The sequence below is a fragment of the Bactrocera dorsalis genome, chromosome 2 (genome assembly GCF_023373825.1).
Source record: "Bactrocera dorsalis isolate Fly_Bdor chromosome 2, ASM2337382v1, whole genome shotgun sequence".
NCBI classification, from domain to species: domain Eukaryota; kingdom Metazoa; phylum Arthropoda; class Insecta; order Diptera; family Tephritidae; genus Bactrocera; species Bactrocera dorsalis.
In genome coordinates this window covers 54,909,070-54,935,546 of record NC_064304.1, presented here as the reverse complement: position 1 = coordinate 54,935,546, position 26,477 = coordinate 54,909,070, and the positions used below count along the sequence as shown (strand labels likewise).

General features: G+C 37.1%; 1 protein-coding gene across 1 annotated transcript; it reads left to right on the top strand.

Annotated features, from left to right (window-relative positions):
* The first annotated feature begins 19,223 nt into the window (after positions 1-19,223).
* Positions 19,224-23,037, top strand: LOC125776110 (uncharacterized). Its single transcript, XM_049446994.1, has 3 exons — positions 19,224-20,948; positions 21,041-22,978; positions 23,029-23,037. The coding sequence occupies exons 1-3, from the start codon at positions 19,224-19,226 to the stop codon at positions 23,035-23,037; spliced, it is 3,672 nt and encodes a 1,223-aa protein (XP_049302951.1).
* The last annotated feature ends 3,440 nt before the right edge of the window (positions 23,038-26,477 follow it).

Here is a 26,477-nt window from a genome sequence, read left to right as displayed (position 1 = left end):
GTGAAGCTCCTATAAAGTTTGTTCCGTTGTCGGAATAAAGATAGGCGGGGCATCCACGCCTCGAGAAGAAACGGGAAGCCTTGCGTAGTGAGATCGCTAATGGGTTCGAGATATATTGCTTTAGTTGAGAAGATACAAATACACAAATATATCCTTTGGTGATTAAACATACTCACCCAGTGTAGTTTTTGATGTCATAGGGTGCAGCAAAGTCGATCCCAGTGGCAGCAAACGCCCGGGCTAGGATGGTTCGTTCATTTGGAAGAGCTGGCATTATTTGGGTTTGTTGAGCCTTGTTATGTATGATGCACGTTTTGCATTGATGAATTACTGTTTAAATCAGCATATTTGCTTTGGGTATCCAGAATTCTGTCCTTAGGAGTCGGAGAACTAGCTGATTTCCGCCGTGTAACGTTGCTAAATGGCTGAATAGCGTTAGTAATTTTGACATACGACTATTATAGAGTAATAAGATAGGCTGACGCCAGTATTAAACGAAGTGATGAAAACCAATATGGTTCATGGACCTTGCGGACATCACAATCCCACTTCGGTTTGTATCTCTAACAATACGAGGGCTGTCCGATAAATAACCGACCTCAACGTGAAGCTATCGGCACATCTGAAAAAAAAGTTTCTACTTCAAATTGTGCATATTATAATAGCTACTCGCCAAAATTTCAGAAATTTATCTTGCGCAATTATCTGTTGACAGTCGTTTTTGTGAGTCTATTTCGGTGATTTCCCCAAAATGGAAAAAATTGAATATCGAGCTGTAATTAAATTTTTATTTTTGAAAGGCAATACGCCTTCACAAATCAAAGATGAGTTGGACTCTGTGTATGGTGACTCCGCACCATCGTTTACCACCGTAAAATTTTGGGCAGCTGAATTTAAACGTGGTCGCAGGAGCTTGGAAGATGATGAACGTCCTGGGCGTCCAAAAACTGTAACCACTAACGATAACATCGCTAAAGTTCATCAATTGGTACTAGACGACCGTCTGATTAAAGTTAGGGAAATAGCTGAGATTATGAAGATGTCAAAAGAAACTGTTTGTCACATATTAAACCAAGATTTGGCCATGAGAAAGCTGTCCGCGCGTTGGGTGCCGCGTTTGCTTACGCTAGACCACAAACGTGCGCGCATGAACATTTCCAGCGCTCTGTTGGCTCAGTTTAGAGGCAATAAGACCGAGTTTTGGCGCCGATTGATAACTGTAGACGAAACTTGGATTCATCATTATACGCCCGAAACAAAAATCCAATCTAAACAGTGGATTGAAAAGGGGGAACCAGCCCCAAAAAAACCTAAAGCTGTGTATTCGGCTGGGAAAGTGATGGCGAGTGTTTTTTGGGACAACCATGGAATTATTTTTATCGACTATCTTGAAAAAGGAAAAACTATAACAGGAGCATACTACGCATCATTATTGGACAAGCTAAAGGAAGAAATTTCGAAAAATCGGCCACATTTGTAAAAAAAGAAAGTCTTGTTCTACCAAGACAACGCACCATCTCACACCTCAGCAGTCGCCATGGCGAAAATCCACGAATTGCGGTTCGAACTGCTTGACCATCCACCTTATTCACCGGATCTAGCACCAAGCGACTTTTTTTTGTTTCCTCAACTTAAAACTGCGCTCGGCGGCCAGATATTTTCGTCAAATGAGGAGGCAATTTCTTTCGTGAACTCGTATTTTGCAGACAAAGACGCCAAGTACTATTTGGAAGGGTTGCAGAGATGGGAGCATCGCTGGGAGAAGTGTGTGGAGTTACAAGGAGACTATGTAGAAAAAAAAAAAATTTTTTGAAAAAGTCGCGTGCATCATAGTTAGGTCGGTTATTTATTTATCCACTTGCTTTTCTTTCGGAATCGCAAACTGGAAATGATGGATATCCACTCTATCGTCGTAGCTCATCAGACGACTATACAACTTAGAGTAGTGAATATCGAAGTTGACAACATGGATCGTACTATATTCTGCACTGTTGTCTAATTCACATTCAAAACTTATATCAATGTTTAGTATTGCAGTTTGGTGTAATCTATAAAATACGTTTGTAAGTACGTCACCAAAGGAACCAATATGGCGGTTATTGGTCTTGAACGATACGGTCGATACGTGAACTGCAATAAAGCGCTTTGTAGGGTATTTACTTTTGCAATTCATGAACGTCTTTCGACTGTTGTGCGTCTCGCAGTTCATTTGAAGAATGGCTAAAGAGTGTTTTTCAACCCAGAGAATACAGAACAGCCAGGGGAAACACTTCCAACAACATTGACATTTTCCTCAAAAATAATACAATTGCTAAGTATTTGGAATAGAAGTAAAGAACTGCAACCAAATACACAGTGAAATAGATTATACTCGTAAATGGTTCAGTAATCAGTCGTTGAGTATGGATTGTACCACGTGCATCCCAAAAGACTGATGCCACAACCTTTCCAGCCGCCTTTTTCGTTTTTCCACGCCTGAGAACCGGTTCATCATGTGCAGTCCACTAGAATGACTGTCGATTGGACTCCAGTGGGAAATGATGGAGCTATATTTTTATCACCGACGCAAAAATTCGGCTTTATTGCGATTAGAGAGTATTTAAACACTTTTCGGAATTAGTTGTTTTTGTTGGATTATGAACTTGCGAGCATCTACTTTGCAACTCAACGGTGGATTTCCATGAGCCCAAATTCAACAGTATTTTCCCCAAAAAAGCAATGCTTTATTGACGCACGAAATGCTTTATGATCCAATTTGTTTTTAACTAACACAAGTTGCTTCACAAAAATGCTATATCTCATTAATTAATAGTTATAATCCAACTAATAGAAATCATATACATAGATGGTAGTAGTAGTATTATCTATGTATGTATCAGCCACAGTGAAGCGTGGACGGGTCCTCTAGTTGTATATATATTTGGGTTTATATAAGTGTATAAGTGTGTGTGTTACCAATAATGGTTAATTGTATTAATTTATAGATATACATAGATATGTAATTCTATGTTAATAATTTGAAGTGTTGTAACCTGTTGTGGGTTCAAATTCCTTTACTCCCTTTTGTGTGTTGAGTTGATTCCGTCGCTGTGGAGTATCGCTGTTTAATGTTGTGTGAATTCTTTGTTATAAAAATGTTTAATTTTATCGTGGGATGGCGCACTGTTGCTTTCCGTATTCACTGTTGTTTAAACCACTCAATTTGAGGGCATTCAAAACCAACCCACACTCGCGATTAATAAAAATACTTCGGTAATTTGGTGTACAATTACTTTAATTTTATTATAATTACAGCACAATAAATATTAAATATGTATATACATATAGATATATTCAATTAAACGCAGCGACAAATGTTGTTGGGCTGAAAACACGATGCTGCTCGCAGGAATTGGGTTGACCCGAAGTTGTTTCTAGCGCGTGGGAACTTTTGTTGCGGCGCAGTGCAGAAAGGAATGTATTAAAAACTTTGATGTTTACGCGGCGCAGTGGGGAATCGAATTTTGGTAGCGGATTGACTTGTTGAATTGTTTAGATCGAATTGTGCGGCTTGTATAAATCGAATGTTTAGAACGGATTGTGTCTTCTATCCTGTTGTTCATCCTTTTTGTTTAGTGGGTGTATAGGTATGGTGAGTTGTGTTGGTGTCATCAGCTGTGGTGAATCGAGCTGTCTTATTAGGGTGCGTCAGTTTTCCCGAGTAGAGTGGGTGGATGCTTAACTCATTTCAACATCCTGGGCCCCCTAGGCGAATATTTTGCCTAGTATTGCGTATGTATAAGCTGTTGCATTTATTTCGGCGTACTGCTGGTAGAGTAGCCAAAGCGCGGAATACGTTCTGACAGCAGAAGTATTTCTTGATGGAGTTGTAATATACTCGTATTTATCCGTGTGTGTAGAGAACGGATTTTGGTTTTAAACATGCCACATGTATTTGAATGTGCATTTTAATATGCGGGTAGGTGCTTAAGAGAAGCAACTTTATTTTTTTTTGATTTGATTGACAACTTTTTGTTTTTGCGATTTTTTCTTTTATCGTTTTATTAAGTGGATTATATGTTATTTGCCTTTTTTGTATGATCGGCAATTGTTTGCATTTAATTTATTCTCGGCGTAGGAAGGATAGTAACTCCACCCCTGGCTCAGATATGGCCAGAATGGGTACTCCTTAGCCTTGGAGTTCGGACTGTCACAATAGAAGGATCTTGCGAGGGAGTGGCCGTAAATAGAGAATGACTTCGATTGGTGGAGTAGATAATTTTGTATACTTAATTTGAAGTTTTGTACAGCTGATTTCCACAACTCACCCATATGTGGAGCGCATCTATAGATGCGATAAGAGCGACCTTTACCTTTTTGTAAGTATAGGTGCGTAACTGTATCGCATTGGGAGTATGGTGATCCCTTAACTTGCTTTCGAAATTTTATTTATTTGAAAATTTAAGCCTTTGTGGGGTAATATTGTATGAAAAGTGTCGATTTTTTTCACTTTTTGAGACACTTTTGTTATATTTGGTGTTTAAGTGCGTTTGCACTAATTTGACGTTTAGTACCGCGCTACATAGCTTGAGATTTTTTAAGCAGGATTTTTGTATCATTATTGGCGAAAGAAATCCTGCGAGGTGGAAAAGTTACGAACATAAATTTATGTTTTTATATGAGGTTGTTAGAAGGAATCTGACCTTTTGTTTCTACCTTTATATGGGGTATTAGAAAATTGTGGCTCTGGTGGTTCTCGTACGATGTACCGGCCATTATTTGATCGAGTAGTTGTGGCTTTAGAGAAGTGCACACAATACCGATCTTCTTTAGTTTTGTTTAGTATTTGGAAATTTTTTGAATTTTGTGTTTCGGGATTTGCTTTTGCAATTAAACCCGTGGATCTTCCTTGTGAATAAACGCTTCTTTGGGGTGAGATGGGATGTATGCTGTAATGAAGCATTGAATGGTGTCTTTTGTGACAATATGAGCAGTTAAATTTGCTTTTGCAACTTTTAAGATTGTGTGTATGGGACAAGCAGTTTGTACAGAGTTTTTTTGATCTGACAAAGTTGTTCCTTTCGTTAATGTTTAATTTTTTAAACTTCTCGCACGATTTAAGCTTATGCCCTCTTGTGCATAGTTCGCATGACGTATATTTTCTTTGTTCGGATGTGAACGATTGTGTTTTGTTAAAAATTATGTTTGATTTGGTTTTGCTTCTAGCTTGGGGTCTATTTAAGCTTCTATTTTGGTCGTGTTTAATGTTCTTAGTTTTGATTATATGTTCTCCTAACCTTTCCGCATTTTCATATTGGGTGGTGAGAAAATCTTTCATTTGTTGCCACGATGGCAAATTTTTTCGTGATGAGAGCGATTGCTCCCATAGAAGTAACGACTTTTCTGGTAATGCGGCGGTGCAAATGCTTACCAGAATTGGGTCCCAGCTGTCTGTGGGAATATTTAATGTCGATAGAATCGACAAACAATTTGAAACAGTGGATTGTAGTGTTACAAATTCTTCACTTGTTTCTTTCTTGATTTTAGGCAAGTTTAATAATGTCGTTACTTGCTTGTCGACCAGTATTCTTTCGTTTTCATATCTAGCTTTTAGAGCTTCCCAAGCCAAATTGAAATTATCGTCATTAAGAGCGAACTGTTTTACTAAGTAGCCTGCTTGACCTTTCGTTTTGTATCTGAGGTGATACAGTTTTTGTGCCTTTGATAGTTGTGGATGGTTGATGTAAACGGCTGTGAACATGTCCCGGAAGGACGGCCATTCTTCATAACCTCCGTAAAAGGTTTCTGTATCACATGCAGGCACCTCGAGCTGGATGCCTGAACTATCCTCTTGATTGTCAATTTGTGGCAGCTCTACTCTACTGTGGGGAGTAGGTGCAATTGCTTTAATGAGTTTTAATTGATCGGAGATCATAGCTTTCGTTTCTTCATATTGGTCCAAGCAGTTTTCAAAAATATCGTAAGCCGATGATGTAAAATTTTGTGGTAGATCTGAATTGTCAGAATCTACTATGGCGTCATGAGCCGCTTGGAGGCGAGTCCAAAAATTTTTGAGATTTTGGCTTTTTATTTCTAATAACGATTCCGAGTTTTCGTGAATCGGTGAAGAGGCAAATCTAGTGCAGTATCTTGTTAAACTGTCACTTTCTGAAATAAATCTAGCAACCTGTTTTGAGCGTGTAGCTCCAAGTGTACTTTGATTTTTGTTATTAACCATTTTTGATATATTGTATATTTTTATATTAAGATATTGTTAAAGTTTTTCTCAGTGTAAACTGATTTATGGTATCTAAAAGAAGCGAAAAGTGTAATAAATTGTATACTCTTTTTTAAATAAATAAGAGTTTTTTCAGATTATATCGGTACAAACGTATATTTTATTAATATCGTTTTGTATTTATTTGCAGTGGTATTATTTTTATTTATGTTCTATTTTGAATTGTTAATTACTATTCAACCGCGTTTTTTATATATTAAAATATTTGATGTCCGAATATATTGTATTTAGGTACACCCTAATACTTAGACTTATGTTTTTTGCGATTGAGAGCTCGTTGAAGAGATCAATGCGCTTTTTACATTAGTATTTGTTTGTATGCGTTTATAATTATTTTTTTGTTCTTAAGCAATTGAGAGCTCGTTAGAGAGATCAATTCGCTTTTGTATGCAATCCTGCTTGTTTTTGTTTGCCGAAGAACAAGAGGTATTACCGGATAGATGCCAATGTGGATGTTTAAGAGTGTTGTTTGCATATGCAAACGGGAGTACAAACCACTTTTATGATCGCCAAAGAAAACATAAACTTATTTAGAATGAACAATCGTTTTAATTTAATGTTTATTTAATATATGTATGTACAAATGTTTTTTATAAAAGTAAACGTTTTTAATGTTATTAAAATGCGGATGCCAATCGAATTGGGTGCCCAAAGAATTTATCGCGCAGGCTCGTCGTCGTATCACGTTAGTATGGACTTGACCTAGCGCACAGGATCGATGTACCACGAAGTAAATAAATGGAAGTTGGTGTCGACGTGACCCAACGTGGAAATATCAAAACCGAAAGTTGAATGCTAATGCAGGATTGATCCGATTTATTGTGCGAGATTTTATTGCAGCGCGAGATCGGTGAACGTATGTTGTTATGCGAACTGTATGTAACGAAGTGTGTCCGCTTTTTTGTCCATCCTTTTGCGGAGTGGGTTGGTTTACAGATGTGGTGAGTTCTGTTTTAGTGTCTAACTCATTTAAACAGTGGACTTTGAAGATTTATATGTTTTAATATATGTATGTATGTTTGTATATACAGTATTCACAAATTATGTAGATTTTGTTTAACTGCTATTAGATTCTGTTTTTAACAAAAAAGATGAAATTAGGAAATTTTGTTCCACTTTACCGCTTTGTTGTAAGTGAATTTTAAACGGCCCTCTTTTTTTTTTTGTTTTAACTTTAAGACTACGTATTTTTTGTACTAATACTCAGAGTAGGGTGTAATGGCTTCGGGTGATTGTTTGCCGTCTATATGTATGTTCGCACTGCGAAGAGAGTGCGAAGGCGAAATGCAGAATGTGCAGGTATTCTCCCGTACTTGTACTTTGTATATATTGTTTGTTAATGTTAATTTGTATATAGTATGTACATATGTATAGCGGAGAAATATTTTCCCATTAGGTAAATATGGGAATATGTATGTATGTCTTAAATTTATTTTATGTGTTACTTTTTGTGTAATGATATAATATTATTCTCTGTCTCCGCTTACAAATTTTAAGCAATCCTGCTTATTACTTGATCAAGTATAAGAGTTATTGCCGGATGCAAGTGCAAGTGAATTCTTGCGTATTTATTTTATCAAGCGTATTTTTTATTACAAGTTTTATATCGGATAAAACTGTAATATTGGTCAAACATATTTGCATATATTAAATTAAAATGAACATAATACGCTCACTTGGTACTTTGTATGGTATATTTTGTAGGGTGTATGTATGCCCATATGTTGCCTGCCTTCTGCCTTTTGCGTTTTGTTCCCCGTTCTGTGTTCCAGCTGCTGCCTCCTTATGCTGTTGTTTGTTTGTATGTTTGTTTTAATTGTTCGCGCCCGTTTCATGTTTTGTTTTTGTATAGTTTGCTTGTGGTTTATTATTTAGGCACTTTTAAATTTCGCGCCCGATTTAGATTTTGCTTTTAGATTTCGCACGTTTGTGTTGTTTTTTTTTGGTTGTTTGCTGGAACTGTTTTACTGTGTGTATGTCCGAATGTTTGTAATATTATTAGTGTACTGCACTTCACTGCACTTTCTTTTGTTTCTCTTTTTTTTAGTTTCTAATATATCTATATTAATGTTGGTTTTTTTTTTAATTGTGTGTTATTCGCGCCCGAATATTTGTTTTGTTTTTAGGTTTCGCGCGTCCGATTGCCTGTGTATGTTTGTTTCTGTACCCTTTTACATTACTTTTTGCTATTTATGTGTGTTTTTGTTTTACTGATCGCGCGCGTTTGTTCCTTTTTTTCGTTTGTGTTAATGTTTATGTTTTATCAGCGCAGTTTTCGTAACTTCATGTATGCATATATTTTTGCCGAGTCACCACTCTTGATTTTTGTTTTGTGTCTTATGTTTGAACATTTATTTTTAACCCCTTAGTCACTTCACCGTGCTTTAGTCCTTTAAAATCACCTTCTGTTGATTCCCCCTCCGTTCATCATGTATATAAATAAGTATATGGGTATGTTGTTTATTTATATTTTTTCCCCCTTTTTTTATTGGCTGGGTCACTGCACTGTTTCTTGCCACCTGCCCCTCCACTGCACACTGTTTTTAATTTATTTTATCTTGTTAAAAAAAATCCATAGTGCCTGTCACCATGGCTCGGAGGACCATGTTTAAACCACTCAATTTGAGGGCATTCAAAACCAACCCACACTCGCGATTAATAAATAAAAATACTCCGGTAATTTGGTGCACAATTACTTTAACTTTATTATAATTAAAGTACAATAAATATTAAATATGTATACATGTACATATAGATATATTCAATTAAACGCAGCGACAAATGTTGTTGGGCTGAAAATACGATGCTGCTCGCAGGAATTGGGTTGACCCGAAGTTGTTTCTAGCGCGTGGGAACTTTTGCTGCGGCGCAGTGCAGAAAGGAATGTATTAAAAACTTTGATGTTTACGCGGCGCAGTGGGGAATCGAATTTTGGTAGCGGATTGACTTGTTGAATTGTTTAGATCGAATTGTGCGGCTTGCATAAATCGAATGTTTAGAACGGATTGTGTCTTCTATCCTGTTGTTCATCCTTTTTGTTAATGGGTGTATAGGTATGGTGAGTTGTGTTGGTGTCATCAGCTGTGGTGAATTGAGCTGTCTTATTAGGGTGCGCCAGTTTTCCCGAGTAGAGTGGGTGGATGCTTAACTCATTTAAACAACTGTCTTTCACTTATTATTATATGTCTCAAGTGAACACAACTTTTGTTTTATTGCTGTGTTGGCGAGATAATAATTCTTTTGTGCAAAAAGCTCGGGAAAAATATTCTCTTTTTTTTCTCCTATTTCGCCTGTTGAGTGAAGTTGGGGCGGTTGATATTCCTCTGCATTACGCTCTATTACTTTATGTAATTTGTGGGAGTAATGCAGAAGAGTATTTGTTTGGATTAAACAATTTTAATTATCAAAATTTCAGATTCGGTTTCCTGTGTAATAATTCCTAGGCTGTCGTGGTTTTGTTCTTATTACTGTAAAAATTTCTATTTTCGTCTGCGATTATATTTTCAAAATAAGACCAATTAGTAATGTGAAATAGGTCCCCGTATTCCTCATGAATGGAAACATCTCCATTTTCGATAAGTACGTAGTCTTGTCGGGTATAGTCTACAGCAGTCTCGACTAAACTACCACACGCACAAAATTATACAAATGTTAGTTAAGAAAAACAAGAAGCGGAGCAAGTAGCGAAACAAAAAGTAAACAAAAAAGCTACACCGAAAAAAGTTTTCATAATTAAAAAATATGTTTATTTTGGTTTATTCAATTATTTTATTAATGTCAATTTCATATTCATAGTTTTTGATTCTCATTAAATTGCATATATGTTTGTCCGTTAGGTGGTTTCTATATTTATTTTGGATTATTTTAAGATTGGAAAAGGCAGCTTCACAGTTGTAGGTTGAACCAAACATAGAATAAAGCTTGTAGATCTCGTTTATTGTGTTCTTATATAAAGTTGAGTCCAGATTCTTCCAACACTCTAAACCGCGCCCCAATGACACAGTTACGCTCCTTTGTAGACTCCTTAGTTGGACTTCATCTTTGAGATTAAACAATCTTTGTATACTTTTCCCACAACTGAGCCATCTAACTTCGGTATATAGAAGCAGGTCTTGATAATCCGAAAATAGTTCTTCAACAAAAAGTTTAAACTTTCGGTGGCTCAGAGCGTGGTGTCCGCCTCTTATTTTATTAATTATTTTGATGGAAACTTCCATGGCTTTAACAATATTTAATTTTTTAGCAAATAACGCCTGCTGATGGATTATACAATGGAATGTGAGTATGTTGATATTTTTTTTATAAAAATATCCCACAAGTCCTTTGTTTTTTCCCAACATAACTCTTGCCCCATCAGTACAAATACTGCTCAGTTTTTCAATGTCTAACAAATTTAAAACATTTTCCTCGATAGCCTTATAAATTATTTCCCCTGTGACACTTTTGTGGAGAGATATCACAATTAAAACTTCTTCTACTGTTTCGAAATTGCTTCCCACTGATTTTGCACAAACAATAAGCTGACATATATTATTTGCATCTGTGATTTCGTCAAGTGATATGGAAAAAAAACATACAATTTCTAAGTCTATCTATTGAATATATAAAAATATATGAACTCATTCGTTCTGTTCGACGGACTAGCGTGGGGCGGGACAAAGGGACAGATTCTAATATCCGACAGGCATCATAACCTTTGTTTCCAAAACAACTAAAAAATTCAGAGCCCAAATTTAAAAAAAAAAAACCCATCATCAAATGGCCGTCCTTTTTTCGCTAAATAAAGAGCAACTATAAACGACGCCTTTTTCTTTTGCTTACCCTTTTCTTCAGTATCAACTGCTTTGTAAATGTTCATTTTTTTAAATTCGCTAATTTGTTTTCTCTTTCGGAAATTTCAAGATTAGAAATATCTTTATGAGAATTTAAAAAATGCTTTTCTAAATTGAAAAGACGCTTACACTTAGAAGTACTCTTGCACAACATGCATACATTGCGCAAGATTATTTTCATTTTCATACATAAAAAATTGATCCAATTTTTTGGTCAGTGCAAGAACAAATTTTGCCCTAGCGAGTGTCTGATTTGCTTAGCGAACGAGTAAGTTGTTGCTTGTTCAAAATTCAGACAGCAACCAGAGATAAAGAGATGTTTAACTCCTCTCTCACTGGAAGTGAGAGAGCAATTGCTAAACGTCAAAACCACCTAAACTCGATCAACTATCAAAGTTTAGGTGGTTTTGACGTTTAGCAATTGGAAAAGAGGGACGACCAGATTAAAATCACGCCAAATTATTGTTCGAATGGAGAGATTTTTCATTATTTTGTCTTCATTTGTAACGGCCATTAGTTCGAAGAATACCGAAGGCGAAACAGCACGCAGATTGAAAGATGTGAGTATATTTTAATTTTTATTAAATAAATTTGCATTTATTTAATACTTTTTTATTTTATTTTACAGATAAAATGCCGAAGACAACCAGCAGTTGGAGAAAATGCATTGTTGGCTGCAACGAGGGAGGAAGAACATTTAGCTTTCCAAACAGTGGAACGGATCTCGAACGGTGAGTGAAAAACATTAAATAGTGCAAAAAGTGTTTGTAAAAAATTTCGATAAAATCAGTGTTTCGATTGCTCAATGAGTAATTTTGGATAATGAAATTAAATTCCCGTGTCTTTTCAAATGTGATGTGCTGAACAAGTAGAGCGCGACAGACTGCAAGCGACATTTGTCAAATATCAAAATACACACGTTCTTATGGACACAGTTATGTAGTCGTGCAGCTACCTCAATAAATGTGTCCTTAAGAACATGTGTATTTTAATATTTGACAAATGTCGCTTGCAGTCTGTCGCGCTCTACTTGTTCAGAGCGTAACTGTCAATTTATTGCCATTGCCGTTAATTAATTAAATAAATTATTTTAAAGTAAATAATTGAATATTTATGATAGTTATAAAAAAGTCGTACTTTAAATATTCATTAAATATACACTTTTTGCACTATTATTATTATTTTATTATACATATTTTATAATTAAATTTTTACCTTTTTGTATTTTATTTTGTTTCTTTTAATAGGCGTAAATGTTGGCTCAAACGTTTAGGTGTTTTTGAAGATCTTAGCGAAAAAACACCTAAACACGTTTTTGCGTGCGAGCGGCATTTTTCGAATGAAATGCGTAACGCGAAAAAATTGCGTCCGAGAGCCGTTCCGGACATAAATTTAATTAATGAGCCAATATTTAACGCCCCAAATTCTGAAAATATAATTGAAATAGGCGTTGAAGATTTTTTTCCCCAAATGGAAGGAACTGCCTCAAATGCAACCGGTGCATCGAGGCAGCTGCTTCCACTTTTAGAAAGGGAAGACCGGGAAAATATTTTAGAGCCTCTGCCACTTCTTGAGGAGGAACTACTAAAGACTAGTGAAAAGGCCGCGCAAACAGGTAGGGGTCTGACAGCAGGGACAGATAGAAAAAAAAATTGAGAGAAGAAAATAGAATTTTAAAAATAAAATTAGACGAAAAAGAACAGGAGAATAGGAGTTGGTCCAAATGGCAACTGAATTAGAAAGATGTAGGGAAATGTTAAGAAGTAGTTCATTTAGGGAAGAGTCAGATCCTCTTGAGATAGTTTGCAGCAAAGTTCCTCCTCAGTTAGGTGCTTGTATTAGGAGTAGTTTTTTAAATAGTAATCGCCAAAGTCACGGTCGGCGATATGACACCTTTCTTAAAACTTTAGCTTTGGGTGTATTTTTTTTGTCACCAATCGCTTACCGCTACCTAAAGCACCAACTTAGTTTTCCCTCGGAAATTACGTTACATAATTTTGTCGCAGATTGGCCTCGTTTCCCAGGTTGCACCCAAAGCAGCATAAAGTCTTTACAAATTAGGAGTAAGGGATTTTCTTTCGAACAAAAGTTCATATCAGTTTCTTGTGATGAAATGTCACTGAAATGTCATTTGCAGTATGATAGGAAATTTGATAGGGTGATAGGTCTTGAAGATTATGGCGATGAAAATCGCACATCTAGAATAGCCACAACTGCAATGACCATAATGGTGCAAGGTATAGGTGGAGAACCTTGGTCCCACCCGTTAGCTTATTTTTTTATTAAAGGCTCATGTAAAGGGGATGTCCTCAAGAAATATATTCTTGAAGCCATTACCCAACTTCAAAATATAGGGCTAGTTCCTTGCCATTTTGTTTGTGACCAGGGTACCAATTTTCAAAATTTAGCTAATTTGTTAGGTGTTTCAATGTCACGGCCTTTTATCAACGTTAATGGTAAGGAAATATGTTTTTTTTCGATAGCCCCATTTATTAAAATGTAGTCGAAACTGCTTACAAAATATGAAAAATAAAGTAGATTTTAAAAATAGTCGCGTATGTTTGTCTGACATAGTCCATTTTTATAAACAGGACTCTAAGTCGAGTTATCGGTGTGCGCATAAATTAACCGATGCTCATATTTACCCCAGCACCTTTCAAAAAATGAAAGTTAAATTCGCGTCTCAAGTTTTAAGTAATACGGTCGCTTCAGGTATGCTTTCTCTTTACAGCTCGGGAGCCTTAAGCTCAAATAGTATGAGCTTCATTAATACCGCGGATTTCGTTTCTTTTTTCAATAAATTATTCGATATCTTCAATAGTAGTTTCACTGAGGCCATTGTACCCACTAAAAAAGTTTTTATAAGTTCCCCAGAGCAAAACCAGTTTTTAGATGAGGCAGAAAAAGTTTTGAAAACAATTCGGGTCGTAGATGAGTTAGGAAACGACACAACAAATAATTTCAATTTTATAAAGGGGTGGTTAATTAATATTAATAGTTTAAGACGATTGTGGCGATTGCTGTCACACTCAGGATTTCCTTACCTGAAGACAAGACGACTATGTCAGGACAGCTTAGAGCATTTTTTTGGTCAGATTAGAAGTAAGGGAGGTACTAGAGTAACACCTTTCATGTTCTCTAGTTTATTTAGGAAGTCATGGGGTTTACGTTACGTAAATATTGTAACAAAAGGTAACTGTGAGCTGCCTTTAGAACCCGAAGCCACAGTTATTTCAGAACATAGCCATAATGTTCTTCTTAATGTGTGCAATGATTCCGTTTTAAGTGACCTTTCTTGGCAGGATTTCCAGGGTTTACCACGACCCGAACACTCCATTGTTAGATCCATTACTTTAGATAGTAGTTTAGAAATTAACTTTTTAAAGGAAAATGCTTTTAGTTATTTTTGCGGCTACCTTTATTTGAAAATTTTTAAAATGCACACATGCCTCCTGCCATTACCTTATTTACAGCCGGTTTCACGAAACTGATTTAAGTGAAAATTAATTTATTTCAGTTTCACCATTTGACTTAATTTGTATTTAAATGGTCACCCTTTGCCATTTAAATATTAATTAAATACTGTCATATGCAACTATGTTAACGTTTTCCAATCAGCTGATTTGCAAGTAGCAGAAGATAAATAAAGGGTGATTTTTTAAGAGCTTGATAACTTTTTAAAAAAAAAAAACGCATAAAATTTGCAAAATCTCATCGGTTCTTTATTTGAAACGTTAGATTGGTTCATGACATTTACTTTTTGAAGATAATTTCATTTAAATGTTGACCGCGGCTGCGTCTTAGGTGGTCCATTCGGAAAGTCCAATTTTGGGCAACTTTTTCGAGCATTTCGGCCGGAATAGCCCGAATTTCTTCGGAAATGTTGTCTTCCAAAGCTGGAATAGTTGCTGGCTTATTTCTGTAGACTTTAGACTTGACGTAGCCCCACAAAAAATAGTCTAAAGGCGTTAAATCGCATGATCTTGGTGGCCAACTTACGGGTCCATTTCTTGAGATGAATTGTTGTCCGAAGTTTTCCCTCAAAATGGCCATAGAATCGCGAGCTGTGTGGCATGTAGCGCCATCTTGTTGAAACCACATGTCAACCAAGTTCAGTTCTTCCATTTTTGGCAACAAAAAGTTTGTTAGCATCGAACGATAGCGATCGCCATTCACCGTAACGTTGCGTCCAACAGCATCTTTGAAAAAATACGGTCCAATGATTCCACCAGCGTACAAACCACACCAAACAGTGCATTTTTCGGGATGCATGGGCAGTTCTTGAACGGCTTCTGGTTGCTCTTCACCCCAAATGCGGCAATTTTGCTTATTTACGTAGCCATTCAACCAGAAATGAGCCTCATCGCTGAACAAAATTTGTCGATACGTAAAGCGCGAAACACATTTCGAACCGAACACTGATTTTGGTAATAAAATTCAATGATTTGCAAGCGTTGCTCGTTAGTAAGTCTATTCATGATGAAATGTCAAAGCATACTGAGCATCTTTCTCTTTGACACCATGTCTGAAATCCCACGTGATCTGTCAAATACTAATGCATGAAAATCCTAACCTCAAAAAAATCACCCGTTACTTATATTGTAAAAAATGGAATCTGACGACGAAAGTGATATGGAGTGCGAGGTTTTAATAAATATATTTATAAATCGTCGCTCTCGTAAAATGAGGGAAAGAAGAAATGCTCTAGGCTTAGCAAAGTAGAAATGTCACTTGATGGAAAATTCTTGCTTCGAGCTACCATTTTTATTGATCAGTACAATTTATTTGTTTACATAAATCAGCTGTTATTCTTACTAACATCCCTGCTTTGTCATTTTTGGGTTGCCAATTATGAATAATGGTGAAACGCTGCAAATTTAAGTGCAAAGTTAAATAAAAATCAAAATTAAAATTAAATGAAACTTAATTTTCAATTAGAAAATTTCGTGAAACCGGCTGTTAGGAGATGAAATTCCTTCTGATGAATTCATCTTCACACATCAAAACCAGATCGATAAATGCAACTTAGTGAAACCGCCTCAAGAATTTGTTGCATTTATTAATAATTTAGAAATAAAATTTGTCGAGGAATTTGACAGAAATTGTCATAAAATAGGATTAGGAGAAATTCTTTTTGCTAAATTAAAAGATATTAGGCCCTTCTTGTGTTGTGAAGACTGTGACCCAAAGGTAGTTATTGCTCTATTTATTAGAATTAGAATTTATTTTGTGACGAAATTTTTAAATAGAGATTTATCTTTACCCAATTTTAAAAATAAAATTTTGTGTGTTTCACATTTGTAGTTTTCATCTTCTTTTTTAGTGGTTGCAATGAGCTAATTATTTTACACTAAAATAAGATTTTTTAAGCAGATTCGCATTAAGAGGCTTTAAAGTTAGAACGTTTAATAGAAAGTTTTTAATAACAAATTAGAATTTGGGGTTTAAATATTGGCATTTGTATATATGTATGTTTATTTTTATAGTTTTAAGTATTATATTATTATATGTGATATTGTTTTTGTTATTTTTTTTATACTATTATATATGAATTGTTATTGTTTTGTTTTTTTAGTTTTTTTATGTAAATAAATTTTTAATGGGTGATATAGGCCTACTGGGGAACCGAGCACCCAAAAATAACTTCGGTAACGCGCCCTTTTGCATACCTCATAGGTGGTGCGAATTGGGTATTTTATTTAAAATGCCCAAAAAATATCTTTTTTTCTGATCTGGCTACAATGGGAAATGTTATAAAAAACGCTTATTTTGAGGCGCTCTCACACTGGAATAAGTTAAACATCCCTTTATTCCTGCAGCAACTCAGAGATAAACTCACTTCCAGTGAGAGAACAATTGCTAAACGTCAAAACCACCTAAACTTTGACAGTTGACTGGATTGAGGAGGTTTTGACGTTTAGCAATTGGAAACGAGCGATGGCCAGATTGAAATCTTACCAAAAAAATATGAAAACGGAGGGATTTGTCGCATCTTTCAAGACCACTTATAAAAAATGTTAAACAATGAAAATTAAATAAATTTATGAAATTTAAAGGTATTTGTTGAAACGTTTTGTAATGTGATTCATCACAGTATTATTTTCAATGGAAATTTATTAAAAACATTTATTGATTAAGAGCTAAAAAGCTTAAATCCTTTTATTGGGTATTGAAAGTTCAAAAGTCAATTGTTCTAATATACTTTAAAAGGATTTAAATAGTTTCTCCATATAATAAATAACCACTATATAGTAGTTTTTATTCGCACTAAATGCTGGGTGTTTTAATTTAAAATGCCCAAAAATTTTCATTTTGTTCGACCTGGCCATAATGGAAAATGTTATAAAAAACGCTTATTTTGAGGCGTTCTTACACTGGAATAAGTTGGGCTTCCCATTATCCCTGCAGCAACTGATTTGTTTTCGCTTGTTCTGCTTCGAAGCTTCGGGCATGTTGGTGTGAAAAAGCGATCGCTTAACTGTAGGTGTGAAAAAACGAAGACTAAAAATAGTAGGAGCTGGTCGAGGCTGGTCTATAGCATCAGCGGCTGTAGTCAAAATTAAAATGATCATATTGGAAACCTATAATAATTATGCTTTTATATCATGAATAACTCTATTTCTATTATTACTTATTATTTTATTCTCTAAATTTTCCTTAACTTACTGTTTTTTTTATCTAGGTTGTAATTTATTTCTCTCTCCTATTATTTTCTCGTCAATGATTTGGCGGGGATGATATTGCTTATCTGATCTATGTTTATTATGAAACATTAGCATTTTCTCCTGTGATTGCTTTAAAATTGTTGGCGAATTTTCATGCTTCATTTTATTATAAAGTACTTCATTTGGTTTAAAGTTTGTTACTGAATGTATTGTTGTATTGTATTTTTACGCTGTTCTAACTATTGTGTCTAAATTACTTCTACTACTAAATTCTTCTTTTATACATCTGGCTATTTCAATTATTGTTGAATGGACTCTTTCAATTTGTCCGTTAGTTATGCTGTGACATGGATTACAAAAATAAATTTCAATATTTAACCTATGCATTAAGGACTAAAATGTTGGTGTGGTAAAGCATGGTTCATTCTCTAAAGTAATTTGCTTTACATACGTGAAACTTTGAAGCAATTCTAAAACCTTTTCTTCGATATTTGATTTATCTTCTATATGTTTTAATATTAAAAATTTTGAATAAGCGTCTACACATGTGATAAATTTTAGTTTCTGTGCGTAGAAGATGTCTAAATGAAGTTGTTCCCCTTCCTTTTCTGGGATTGGGGCTTTGCCTATTGGTATTTTCTTGGGATGGCGATCATATTTATTTTTATATAATTTATAATAATTAATAATTTATAATTTTTCTATTTGTTTATAGCTTCTATGATCTCTATTATGGGTTTCGATTAATCCGGACTGATCTTCTATATTACTAATATCCATTGGAACAAGTTTTGTAAATACGAATTTGTTCTGAAAGGTTTGTTTGAGAGTTTCTTGGATTTCGTGCAAATCTTCAACAGTGCAGTGAATACCCGTCACTAGCTTTGGTTGAAGATATTCTTTCAAAATTGTTAATAAATTTTCTACTGTATCAAATTCTATTAAATTCCTTTTATTTCCAAAGGTTTCAATTAACTAATGGACCGTAAATGTGTTTTTACACAATATTATTTGTTGTTTAAATTGATTTATAGGTTTTTGTGTTTCTTGCATTTCAATGCTTTCACTACTCTGTGCTGAATGTTGGGATTCCTGACTCTGGGAATCATCGGAAATGTTATATAAGTAATTCAACACGCGACAATGCGTCAGCTACTGTTCGCGCCCATCTGGCATCACCTTTCTAAACATATGTTTGAAGCTTCATGGGCAGCATTTACATATGTGCTTGCTGTCAAACCAGCTTCCGTTTTATCTCCCTCTTCAATAAAGGAACTCGACCGCATAGCACGTCTTTTATTTCAATCCGCGTTAATATAATTCATCTTCCGCGAGCGCTATTAAACCGCAACATATTTTGGTCCTTCGAGCCGGATATCATCGCATATTAATGATATGCGGCAAATTCGCTATTATTTTCAATATTTTTCCGCATTTTTAACATTAATCATGTCTTCGGCTAAAATTCGCGACTCCGCGCTAAATGCTATCAAACGCTATTTGCAATCTAGCAAAGTGGATGCTCTGTCGGTGGACACTGAGGTAATAACTACTTACCTCCAATTGTTGGAGGAGCAATGGATTCGGTTTGGCGTAGCACAACAAGAGGTGGAACTTACATGTGGTGGCGAGAACGTTTCTATGGAGGAGCAGGCACGCATACAAGGTGAGGAGTGGTACAGCACCGCTAAATCTAACTTGAAACGCCTGTGCGTAACTCAAAGGCAGCAGACATTGCAAACTACCGTTCCTGATTCAACTGCTCCTGTACCGCTTCCAAAGCTACAGTTGCCATCATTTAGTGGTGATCCCACTCAATGGCTTCCTTTTCATGATGCTTTTTGCTCACTCATTCATACGAATGTCAATTTGTCGGACGGACAAAAATTACACTATTTACGAAACTGTTTAAGTGGGGAAGCATTCGATTTGGTGAGTAGCTTAGCAGTATGTGATAGCAATTACGCTGAAGCTTGGGACTTATTGACCGCGAGGTATAAGGTCATGCGTGTCATGGTGGACAGCCACATCAAAGCACTCATGGCAATTGGAAATGCAGCCAAGGATACTGCTAAGGGAATAAAGCAAGTGCTTAATTCCATACTTCAACACGTTGGCGCTCTACGTGCACTCCAACGACCAGTCGAATTCTGGGATGACTGGCTCGTTCACTTAACCGTTTCAAAGTTAGCACACGAAACCCGCAAGCAATGGGAGTTATCGCTCGTCATGGATGATCTACCATCTTTCTCCGTTCTTGGAGAATTTCTTGAAAACCGCGCACGCTCACTGGAGATGGTACCACTACTCAACACTACCGCAAAGACAACAACAACAACAAAGAATGTTTTCCATACGGCATTTACAGAGCCAGAAGTAAATATCGCTACATCAACCGCTACTAAGGGCCCGCATTGTTCTTATTGCAATCGTGATCATAAAATCTACGTCTGCTCACAGTTCAGCCAACTCGACTCCAAGGGTAAACTAACTGCTATTAAGAAATTAGGTGCATGTATAAATTGTCTCAGCAAAGGGCATATCCTCGCTAACTGTCACAGCACATCGTCGTGTCGTATATGCCAACGACGTCATCATACCTTACTTCACGAAAACTTTACCAATCAACCGGCAAGGCTCAATGCTCTTTCAAATGAACAACGTTTAAATGTAACCGCACACTACGCCGACGCTAATCGCGTCATTCTACTAGCAACCGCTGAAATTATGGTACAAGACTATACCGGTCGTTGGCAACCCGCTCGCGCACTTCTTGACAACGGTTCACATGCCTCATTCGTCACCGAGGCGTGTGTACAACGCCTTCGTCTTCCCAGAACGCTGTCATCCGTTCACGTCACTGGGATCGGCTCACTACAAGGAGGACGCGCAAAGGGAGAAGTTACACTCTCCATATCAACACGAACGCTTGATACTAAATTTCAAGTAAGTACGCTCATCTTACCGAAAATTACTAACGATCTTCCAACCTCCGCTTTACCGACGACTTCTTGGCCGCATCTTACGGATTTGTCACTAGCCGACCGCTATTATTCCCAGCCCGGACCAATAGACATTTTAATTGGAATGGATGAGATGGACAAGTTTCTACTACACGGACTCCGTAAGGGTGAACGGGGTACACCAATGGCACAAAATACTGTATTCGGATGGGTACTGTCTGGCAACGCTGCCAATTTACAAAGCCACCGGCGAACATTTCGACTCTACATTCCGACCTTCATTTAACTCAACTCATCCACAAGTTTTGGGAGCTCGAAGAACTACCCGCCCGCAAATTCCTCTCACCTGAAGAATCTATGTGTGAGAAACTATACGACGATACGACCGAACGTGCACCGGATGGTCGCTACATCGTGCGTTTACCTTTGAAGAAAAACGTATTGATTGGTGATTCAAGAGAAGCAGCTATTCGAGCATTACTCCGCATGGAAAGAAGATTTACAGCTAACGAACAACTTCGCAAAGAGTATACTATGTTTATGGATGAACTCACCTCTATGGGACACATGGAACCAGCTGAGACGACAACAGATAAACTGTACTATATGCCACATCATGCGGTGGTAAAGACCACAAGTCAAACAACAAAACTTCGAGTCGTTTTCAACGCATCTATGAAGTCGACCTCTGGGAATTCTTTAAACGATGCCCTCATGTTAGGCCCACAGCTGCAACAAGATCTATTTTCCATTTTGGTTCGCTTTCGCACTCACCGTTTCGGAATAATAGCCGATATCGAAAAGATGTATCGCCAAGTTTATGTCGCTAAAGAGGACACAGATTATCAACGCATAGTTTGGCGTTCGAATCCAGCAGATCCAGTTCGTGATTATCGTCTCTTAAGGGTCACGTATGGAGTCGCCTCAGCATCACATCTTGCTGTTAAGTCACTACATCGAGCCGCACTTAACGCGTCAAACGCAAGCAAGGATGTCATTGATGTTATAATGTCGGACTTTTATATGGATGACTTACTATCTGGTGCTGATACATTTGATGAACTCGCTTTACTTCAAAAAAACGTCTCCCATGCGCTCTCTGAAAGTGGGTTCGAACTTCGCAAATGGGGAACTAATTCTCAAATGCTTAGAGATATGATACCGCACGCATCTAAACAAATTTCGCATCTCTTAGCCGATGGAGACCAAATCCGCACTCTTGGTACCATATGGCACACGAACAACGATTGGCTTTCTATAGCAGTGAGTTTTAACGACCTACCTCCTAAACTTACAAAACGAACGTTTCTCTCCGACTCAAGTAAGGTATTCGATCCACTAGGTTTGATCGCGCCCTGTACAATCCGCTCTAAGATTTGGCTACAGAAACTTTGGCGCTCAAATGTGGATTGGGATGAACCAGTTCCTTCAGAAATTGCGAGGGACTGGTTGGCACATCGTCGTGAATTACAGCAACTATCGGCGCTAAAACTAAGCCGCTGGTTAGGAACTAGCAAAACTTCTGACTCTCAGTATCACATTTTTACCGACGCATCAGAAGTCGCATACGCAGCCGCACTTTACTGTCGCACACAATTTCCGGACGGAACGATTAAGGTCGTACTAGTAGCAGCGAAAACAAGAGTAGCGCCTCTGAAAACTATTTCGTTACCACGACTCGAGCTTTGCGCAGCTCATTTGGGAGCAAAGCTGGTGAAGCAAGTTCAATCGAATCTGAACCACACTTTCTCAAAATTATACGCATGGACGGACTCAATGATTACCTTAGCGTGGTTACAAGGCAACCCTAGCCGTTGGTCAGTATTCGTGGCCAATCGCGTCGCTGCAGTACAAGATATTCTACCAGCAACCCACTGGAGGCACGTTGCGTCAGAGCACAATCCCGCCGATTGCGCTTCAAGGGGCATATCACCATCGCAGCTTCTCAAACATCAACTTTGGTGGCATGGTCCGCAATGGCTACACGAGAACAACAGTAACTGGCCGATTTCCGCAAAATCACACACTACAGATCTCGAGCTAAAATCTAGCAAGGCTGTAACACTGCTAACGCAAACTACTGACGTTTGGGATTTTTTGACGAAGTATCATTCATTCAGCAAACTTAAACGCATCACCGCTTATTTATTACGCTTCATCAATAACGCAAGGGCTAGCGCCGGGATACGAAAAACCGGCGGCTTGTCTTGCGTTGAAATTCAAAACGCTGAAATAGCATTGGTAAAGTATACTCAATTTATCGTTTTTAAAAAGGAAATTTCTAATTGCAGAGAAAATAAGCCGATACATACACGAAGCAGTCTAGCAAGACTACAACCTTTTCTAGACGCAAATGGTATCCTACGAGTAGGAGGCCGCATCAACGCAACGCTTTCGGATTATGTTAAACATCCTTTAATAGTTCCGAAAAAATCACCGCTCGCTAATTTAATCGCGGTAGAAGTACATCTTTTAACATTACATGGTGGACCTCAGATAATGCAAGCCGCGATTCAACGAAGATTTTGGGTGCCAGGCATTCGTAACCTCGTTCGTAGTATATATCGAAAATGCATTCGTTGTAGACGACTGAGATGTCAACCATTACATCAACTCATGGCTGATCTGCCTCCAAGTCGCGTCACTTCAACCAGATGTTTTTTACATAGTGCAGTCGATTACGCTGGGCCTTACGCCGTGAAGTTTACGCATGGAAGAGGTGCAAAATCCACAAAGGCATACATATGCTCATTTATTTGCATGAGTACTGGTGCAATGCACCTCGAGCTTGCTGGAGACCTTTCTTCAATCGCTTTCATCGCTGCTTTCAAACGTTTTACTAACCGGAGTACTGTCAGCACATTTACTCTGACAACGGCACTAACTTCGTGGGTGCTGAAAAGGAATTACGATTAGCCTATGAACGCTGCATTCGCGATGAAAGAGTGTCATCATATTTCGCAAACGCCCAAATATTTTGGCATTTCAATCCTCCAAGTGCCCCTCACATGGGTGGCTTCTGGGAGGCTGGTATAAAACGTATCAAATATCATCTTAAGCGGGCCTTAGATACTTCGCTTCTAACTTACGAAGAATTTGCAACAGTCCTGACTGAAGTTGAAGCCTGTGTAAACTCGCGTCCTATTTGCTTTATTCCTACAAATGTAAATGACTTTGAAGTCCTCACTCCTGGACACTTCATGATTGGCGAACCGCTAAAGGGACTTCCCGACCCTGACGTTGAGGTCTTCAAAGGAACTATATTTCAACGTTGGCAAATCATTGTGTCAATTAGACAGCACTTTTGGAATCGATGGCGAGACGAGTATCTTGTCAGTCTTCAACGTCGTTCGAAATGGATACGTTCAACGCCGAATTTGCAGAAAGATGATATCGTTATCATACATGAAGGCAACGTGCCCCCAACTAAATGGAAGCTTGGCCGTGTTATTGGCACTTCCCCAGGGACGGATGGCCAAGTTCGGGTTGTAAATTTGAAGACATCCGAAGGAGAGCTGTTAAGGCCCGTGATCAAGCTGTCGCTACTACCAACAAAGGGGGACATATTTTCTATATGATATTCTTAGATCTTAATTAAAATTGTACTTTTTTGAACTGTTGTTCAAGGCGGCCGGTATGTTCGCGCCCATCTGGCATCACCTTTCTAAACATATGTTTGAAGCTTCATGGGCAGCACTTACATATGTGCTTGCTGTCAAACCAGCTTCCGTTTTATCTCTCTCTTCAATAAAGGAACTCGACCGCATAGCACGTCTTTTATTTCAATCCGCGTTAATATAATTCATCTTCCGCGAGCGCTATTAAACCGCAACAGCTACAATATTGGATTTACCGGGTTGGTATACAAATTTTGGAGAAAATTCTTCTATAATTGCGTGCCATCTTTTCATTTTAGGATTAGGATTGCGGGGTGATAAAGCAAATGTTAATGGTTGGTGATCAGTATGTATTTCCAAATTGGTTAATACATAGAGGTAACTTCGTAGATTTTTTAATGCCCAGAAAATGACATAAAGCTCTTTTTCATTAGTTGCATAATTTCTTTGTGTGGTATTAAGAGTTTTTGAAATGAAGGTAATTGGTTTATCCCCTTGCGATACTACCGCACCCATTGCAACGTTAGATGCATCGGTAGTTAATACAAATAACAAAGTAGTCAGGCTGTTTCAATTCCATTTCTGAAGCAAATAGTTTTTTTTTTTTGATTTATTTAATGCAGATATTCCTTCCTCATCTAGAGTTATTTCAAATTTTTTTGATTTATTTTTAGAAATCCTACCGTTTTCTCCTGATAGGTATTTTGTCTAAGGTTTGGCTATCGCTGCATAGTCTTTAACAAACTTACGATAATATCCCGCAAGTCCCAAGAATCCTCTTAATGCTCGCAGACTTTTAGGTATTGGATAATTTAAGACTAATTTTATTTTATTTGGGTTTGTTTTGATGACATTTTGAGCTACTATATAACCCAAAAACTCTATTTCTTCCGCGAAAAATTTTGATTTTTCTAATGAAATTTTCATATTAGCATTTTTCATTATTTTTGTAATTCTTTCCAAGTCCTTTAAGTGTTAAGTTACATTTTTCGAAAAAATAATTATCACCCCTATCATGCATTTCGATTACGTTCCCGCTCTACGCTCCGCCGGAGTCGAAATTAGGTATCATGCGTTACGATTGGATTGAAAGAAGAAGAGGAAGAGCTATAACTCTTTCGAAATCAGCTGTTTGCTTTGAAATATGTGAAACTGGAACATAACAAAGCAAAAATACACAAATTACTGCTGTTCAAAGAAAATAAATAAAAGTAAAATTTTTATATTGTTATTATTTTTATTAAACGTAGCTATGGAATCTTTATCCGCGGCGATATTACTGGTTGAGGAGGAGAGCAGCGCATCTCAGAATGCTGGGGTGAGAATTGAAAGGAGAAGATTACGAGATATGTGCGATCCCTTCCAGATGAATGACGGACTAGAGTTTTTAAGTTTTAATTTAATTTGAAGTCATGTAATTTGAGACAGGGGAGTTCGTCCCCTCTTCGCATAAAAAATGGCTCTCATTCATATTATTAATTCTTTGACTTTTCTCTTACGGGCGAAAGCTATGATTACTTTCTCTATGCCGCTTTACCCCTTGTGCTTCCTGATTTTGTCCCCTATTGGCCTGAAAGTTTGCATTCGTTTGTATAGGTTTTATATTTTGATTAAAATTGCTATGGCCTTGTTTTTACCTCATATTAAAATCTCTATTATAAAGTCTGGATACAAATGGATCTATATCCATAGGAGTTGTTTTCGGAAATCTATAATGTACTAGCTGATCCCGCAGCCGTTGTCCTGCGTGAAATTATGTGTTTTGAAATGAAAAGAAAGTTGAATTTACGTTGTGTTAAAAGTCTTTTCTTTTCGATTTTTCTAAATTTTTTTCAATGTAACGCAGTTTGATAAACAACATTTTTTGTTTTCTATTCCGGAGCGTAAATGTACAGAGAAGATGGTTTTCCAACTCGGGAACCCACCACGTATAACTGGCACGCACTCATGCGATCGTAGTTACGATAATTTGGCAAATTTGGCATAAACATTCGTGATGAGTTTATATTTCTTTGAAGTGAATTGACAAAAGGCAGGTGGAATTGATATCAAACCACTGGAACCGAAATTTGCCTATTTCCAATTCTTATCAAATACGATGTAAAATGTCTTCAGCAATGTAA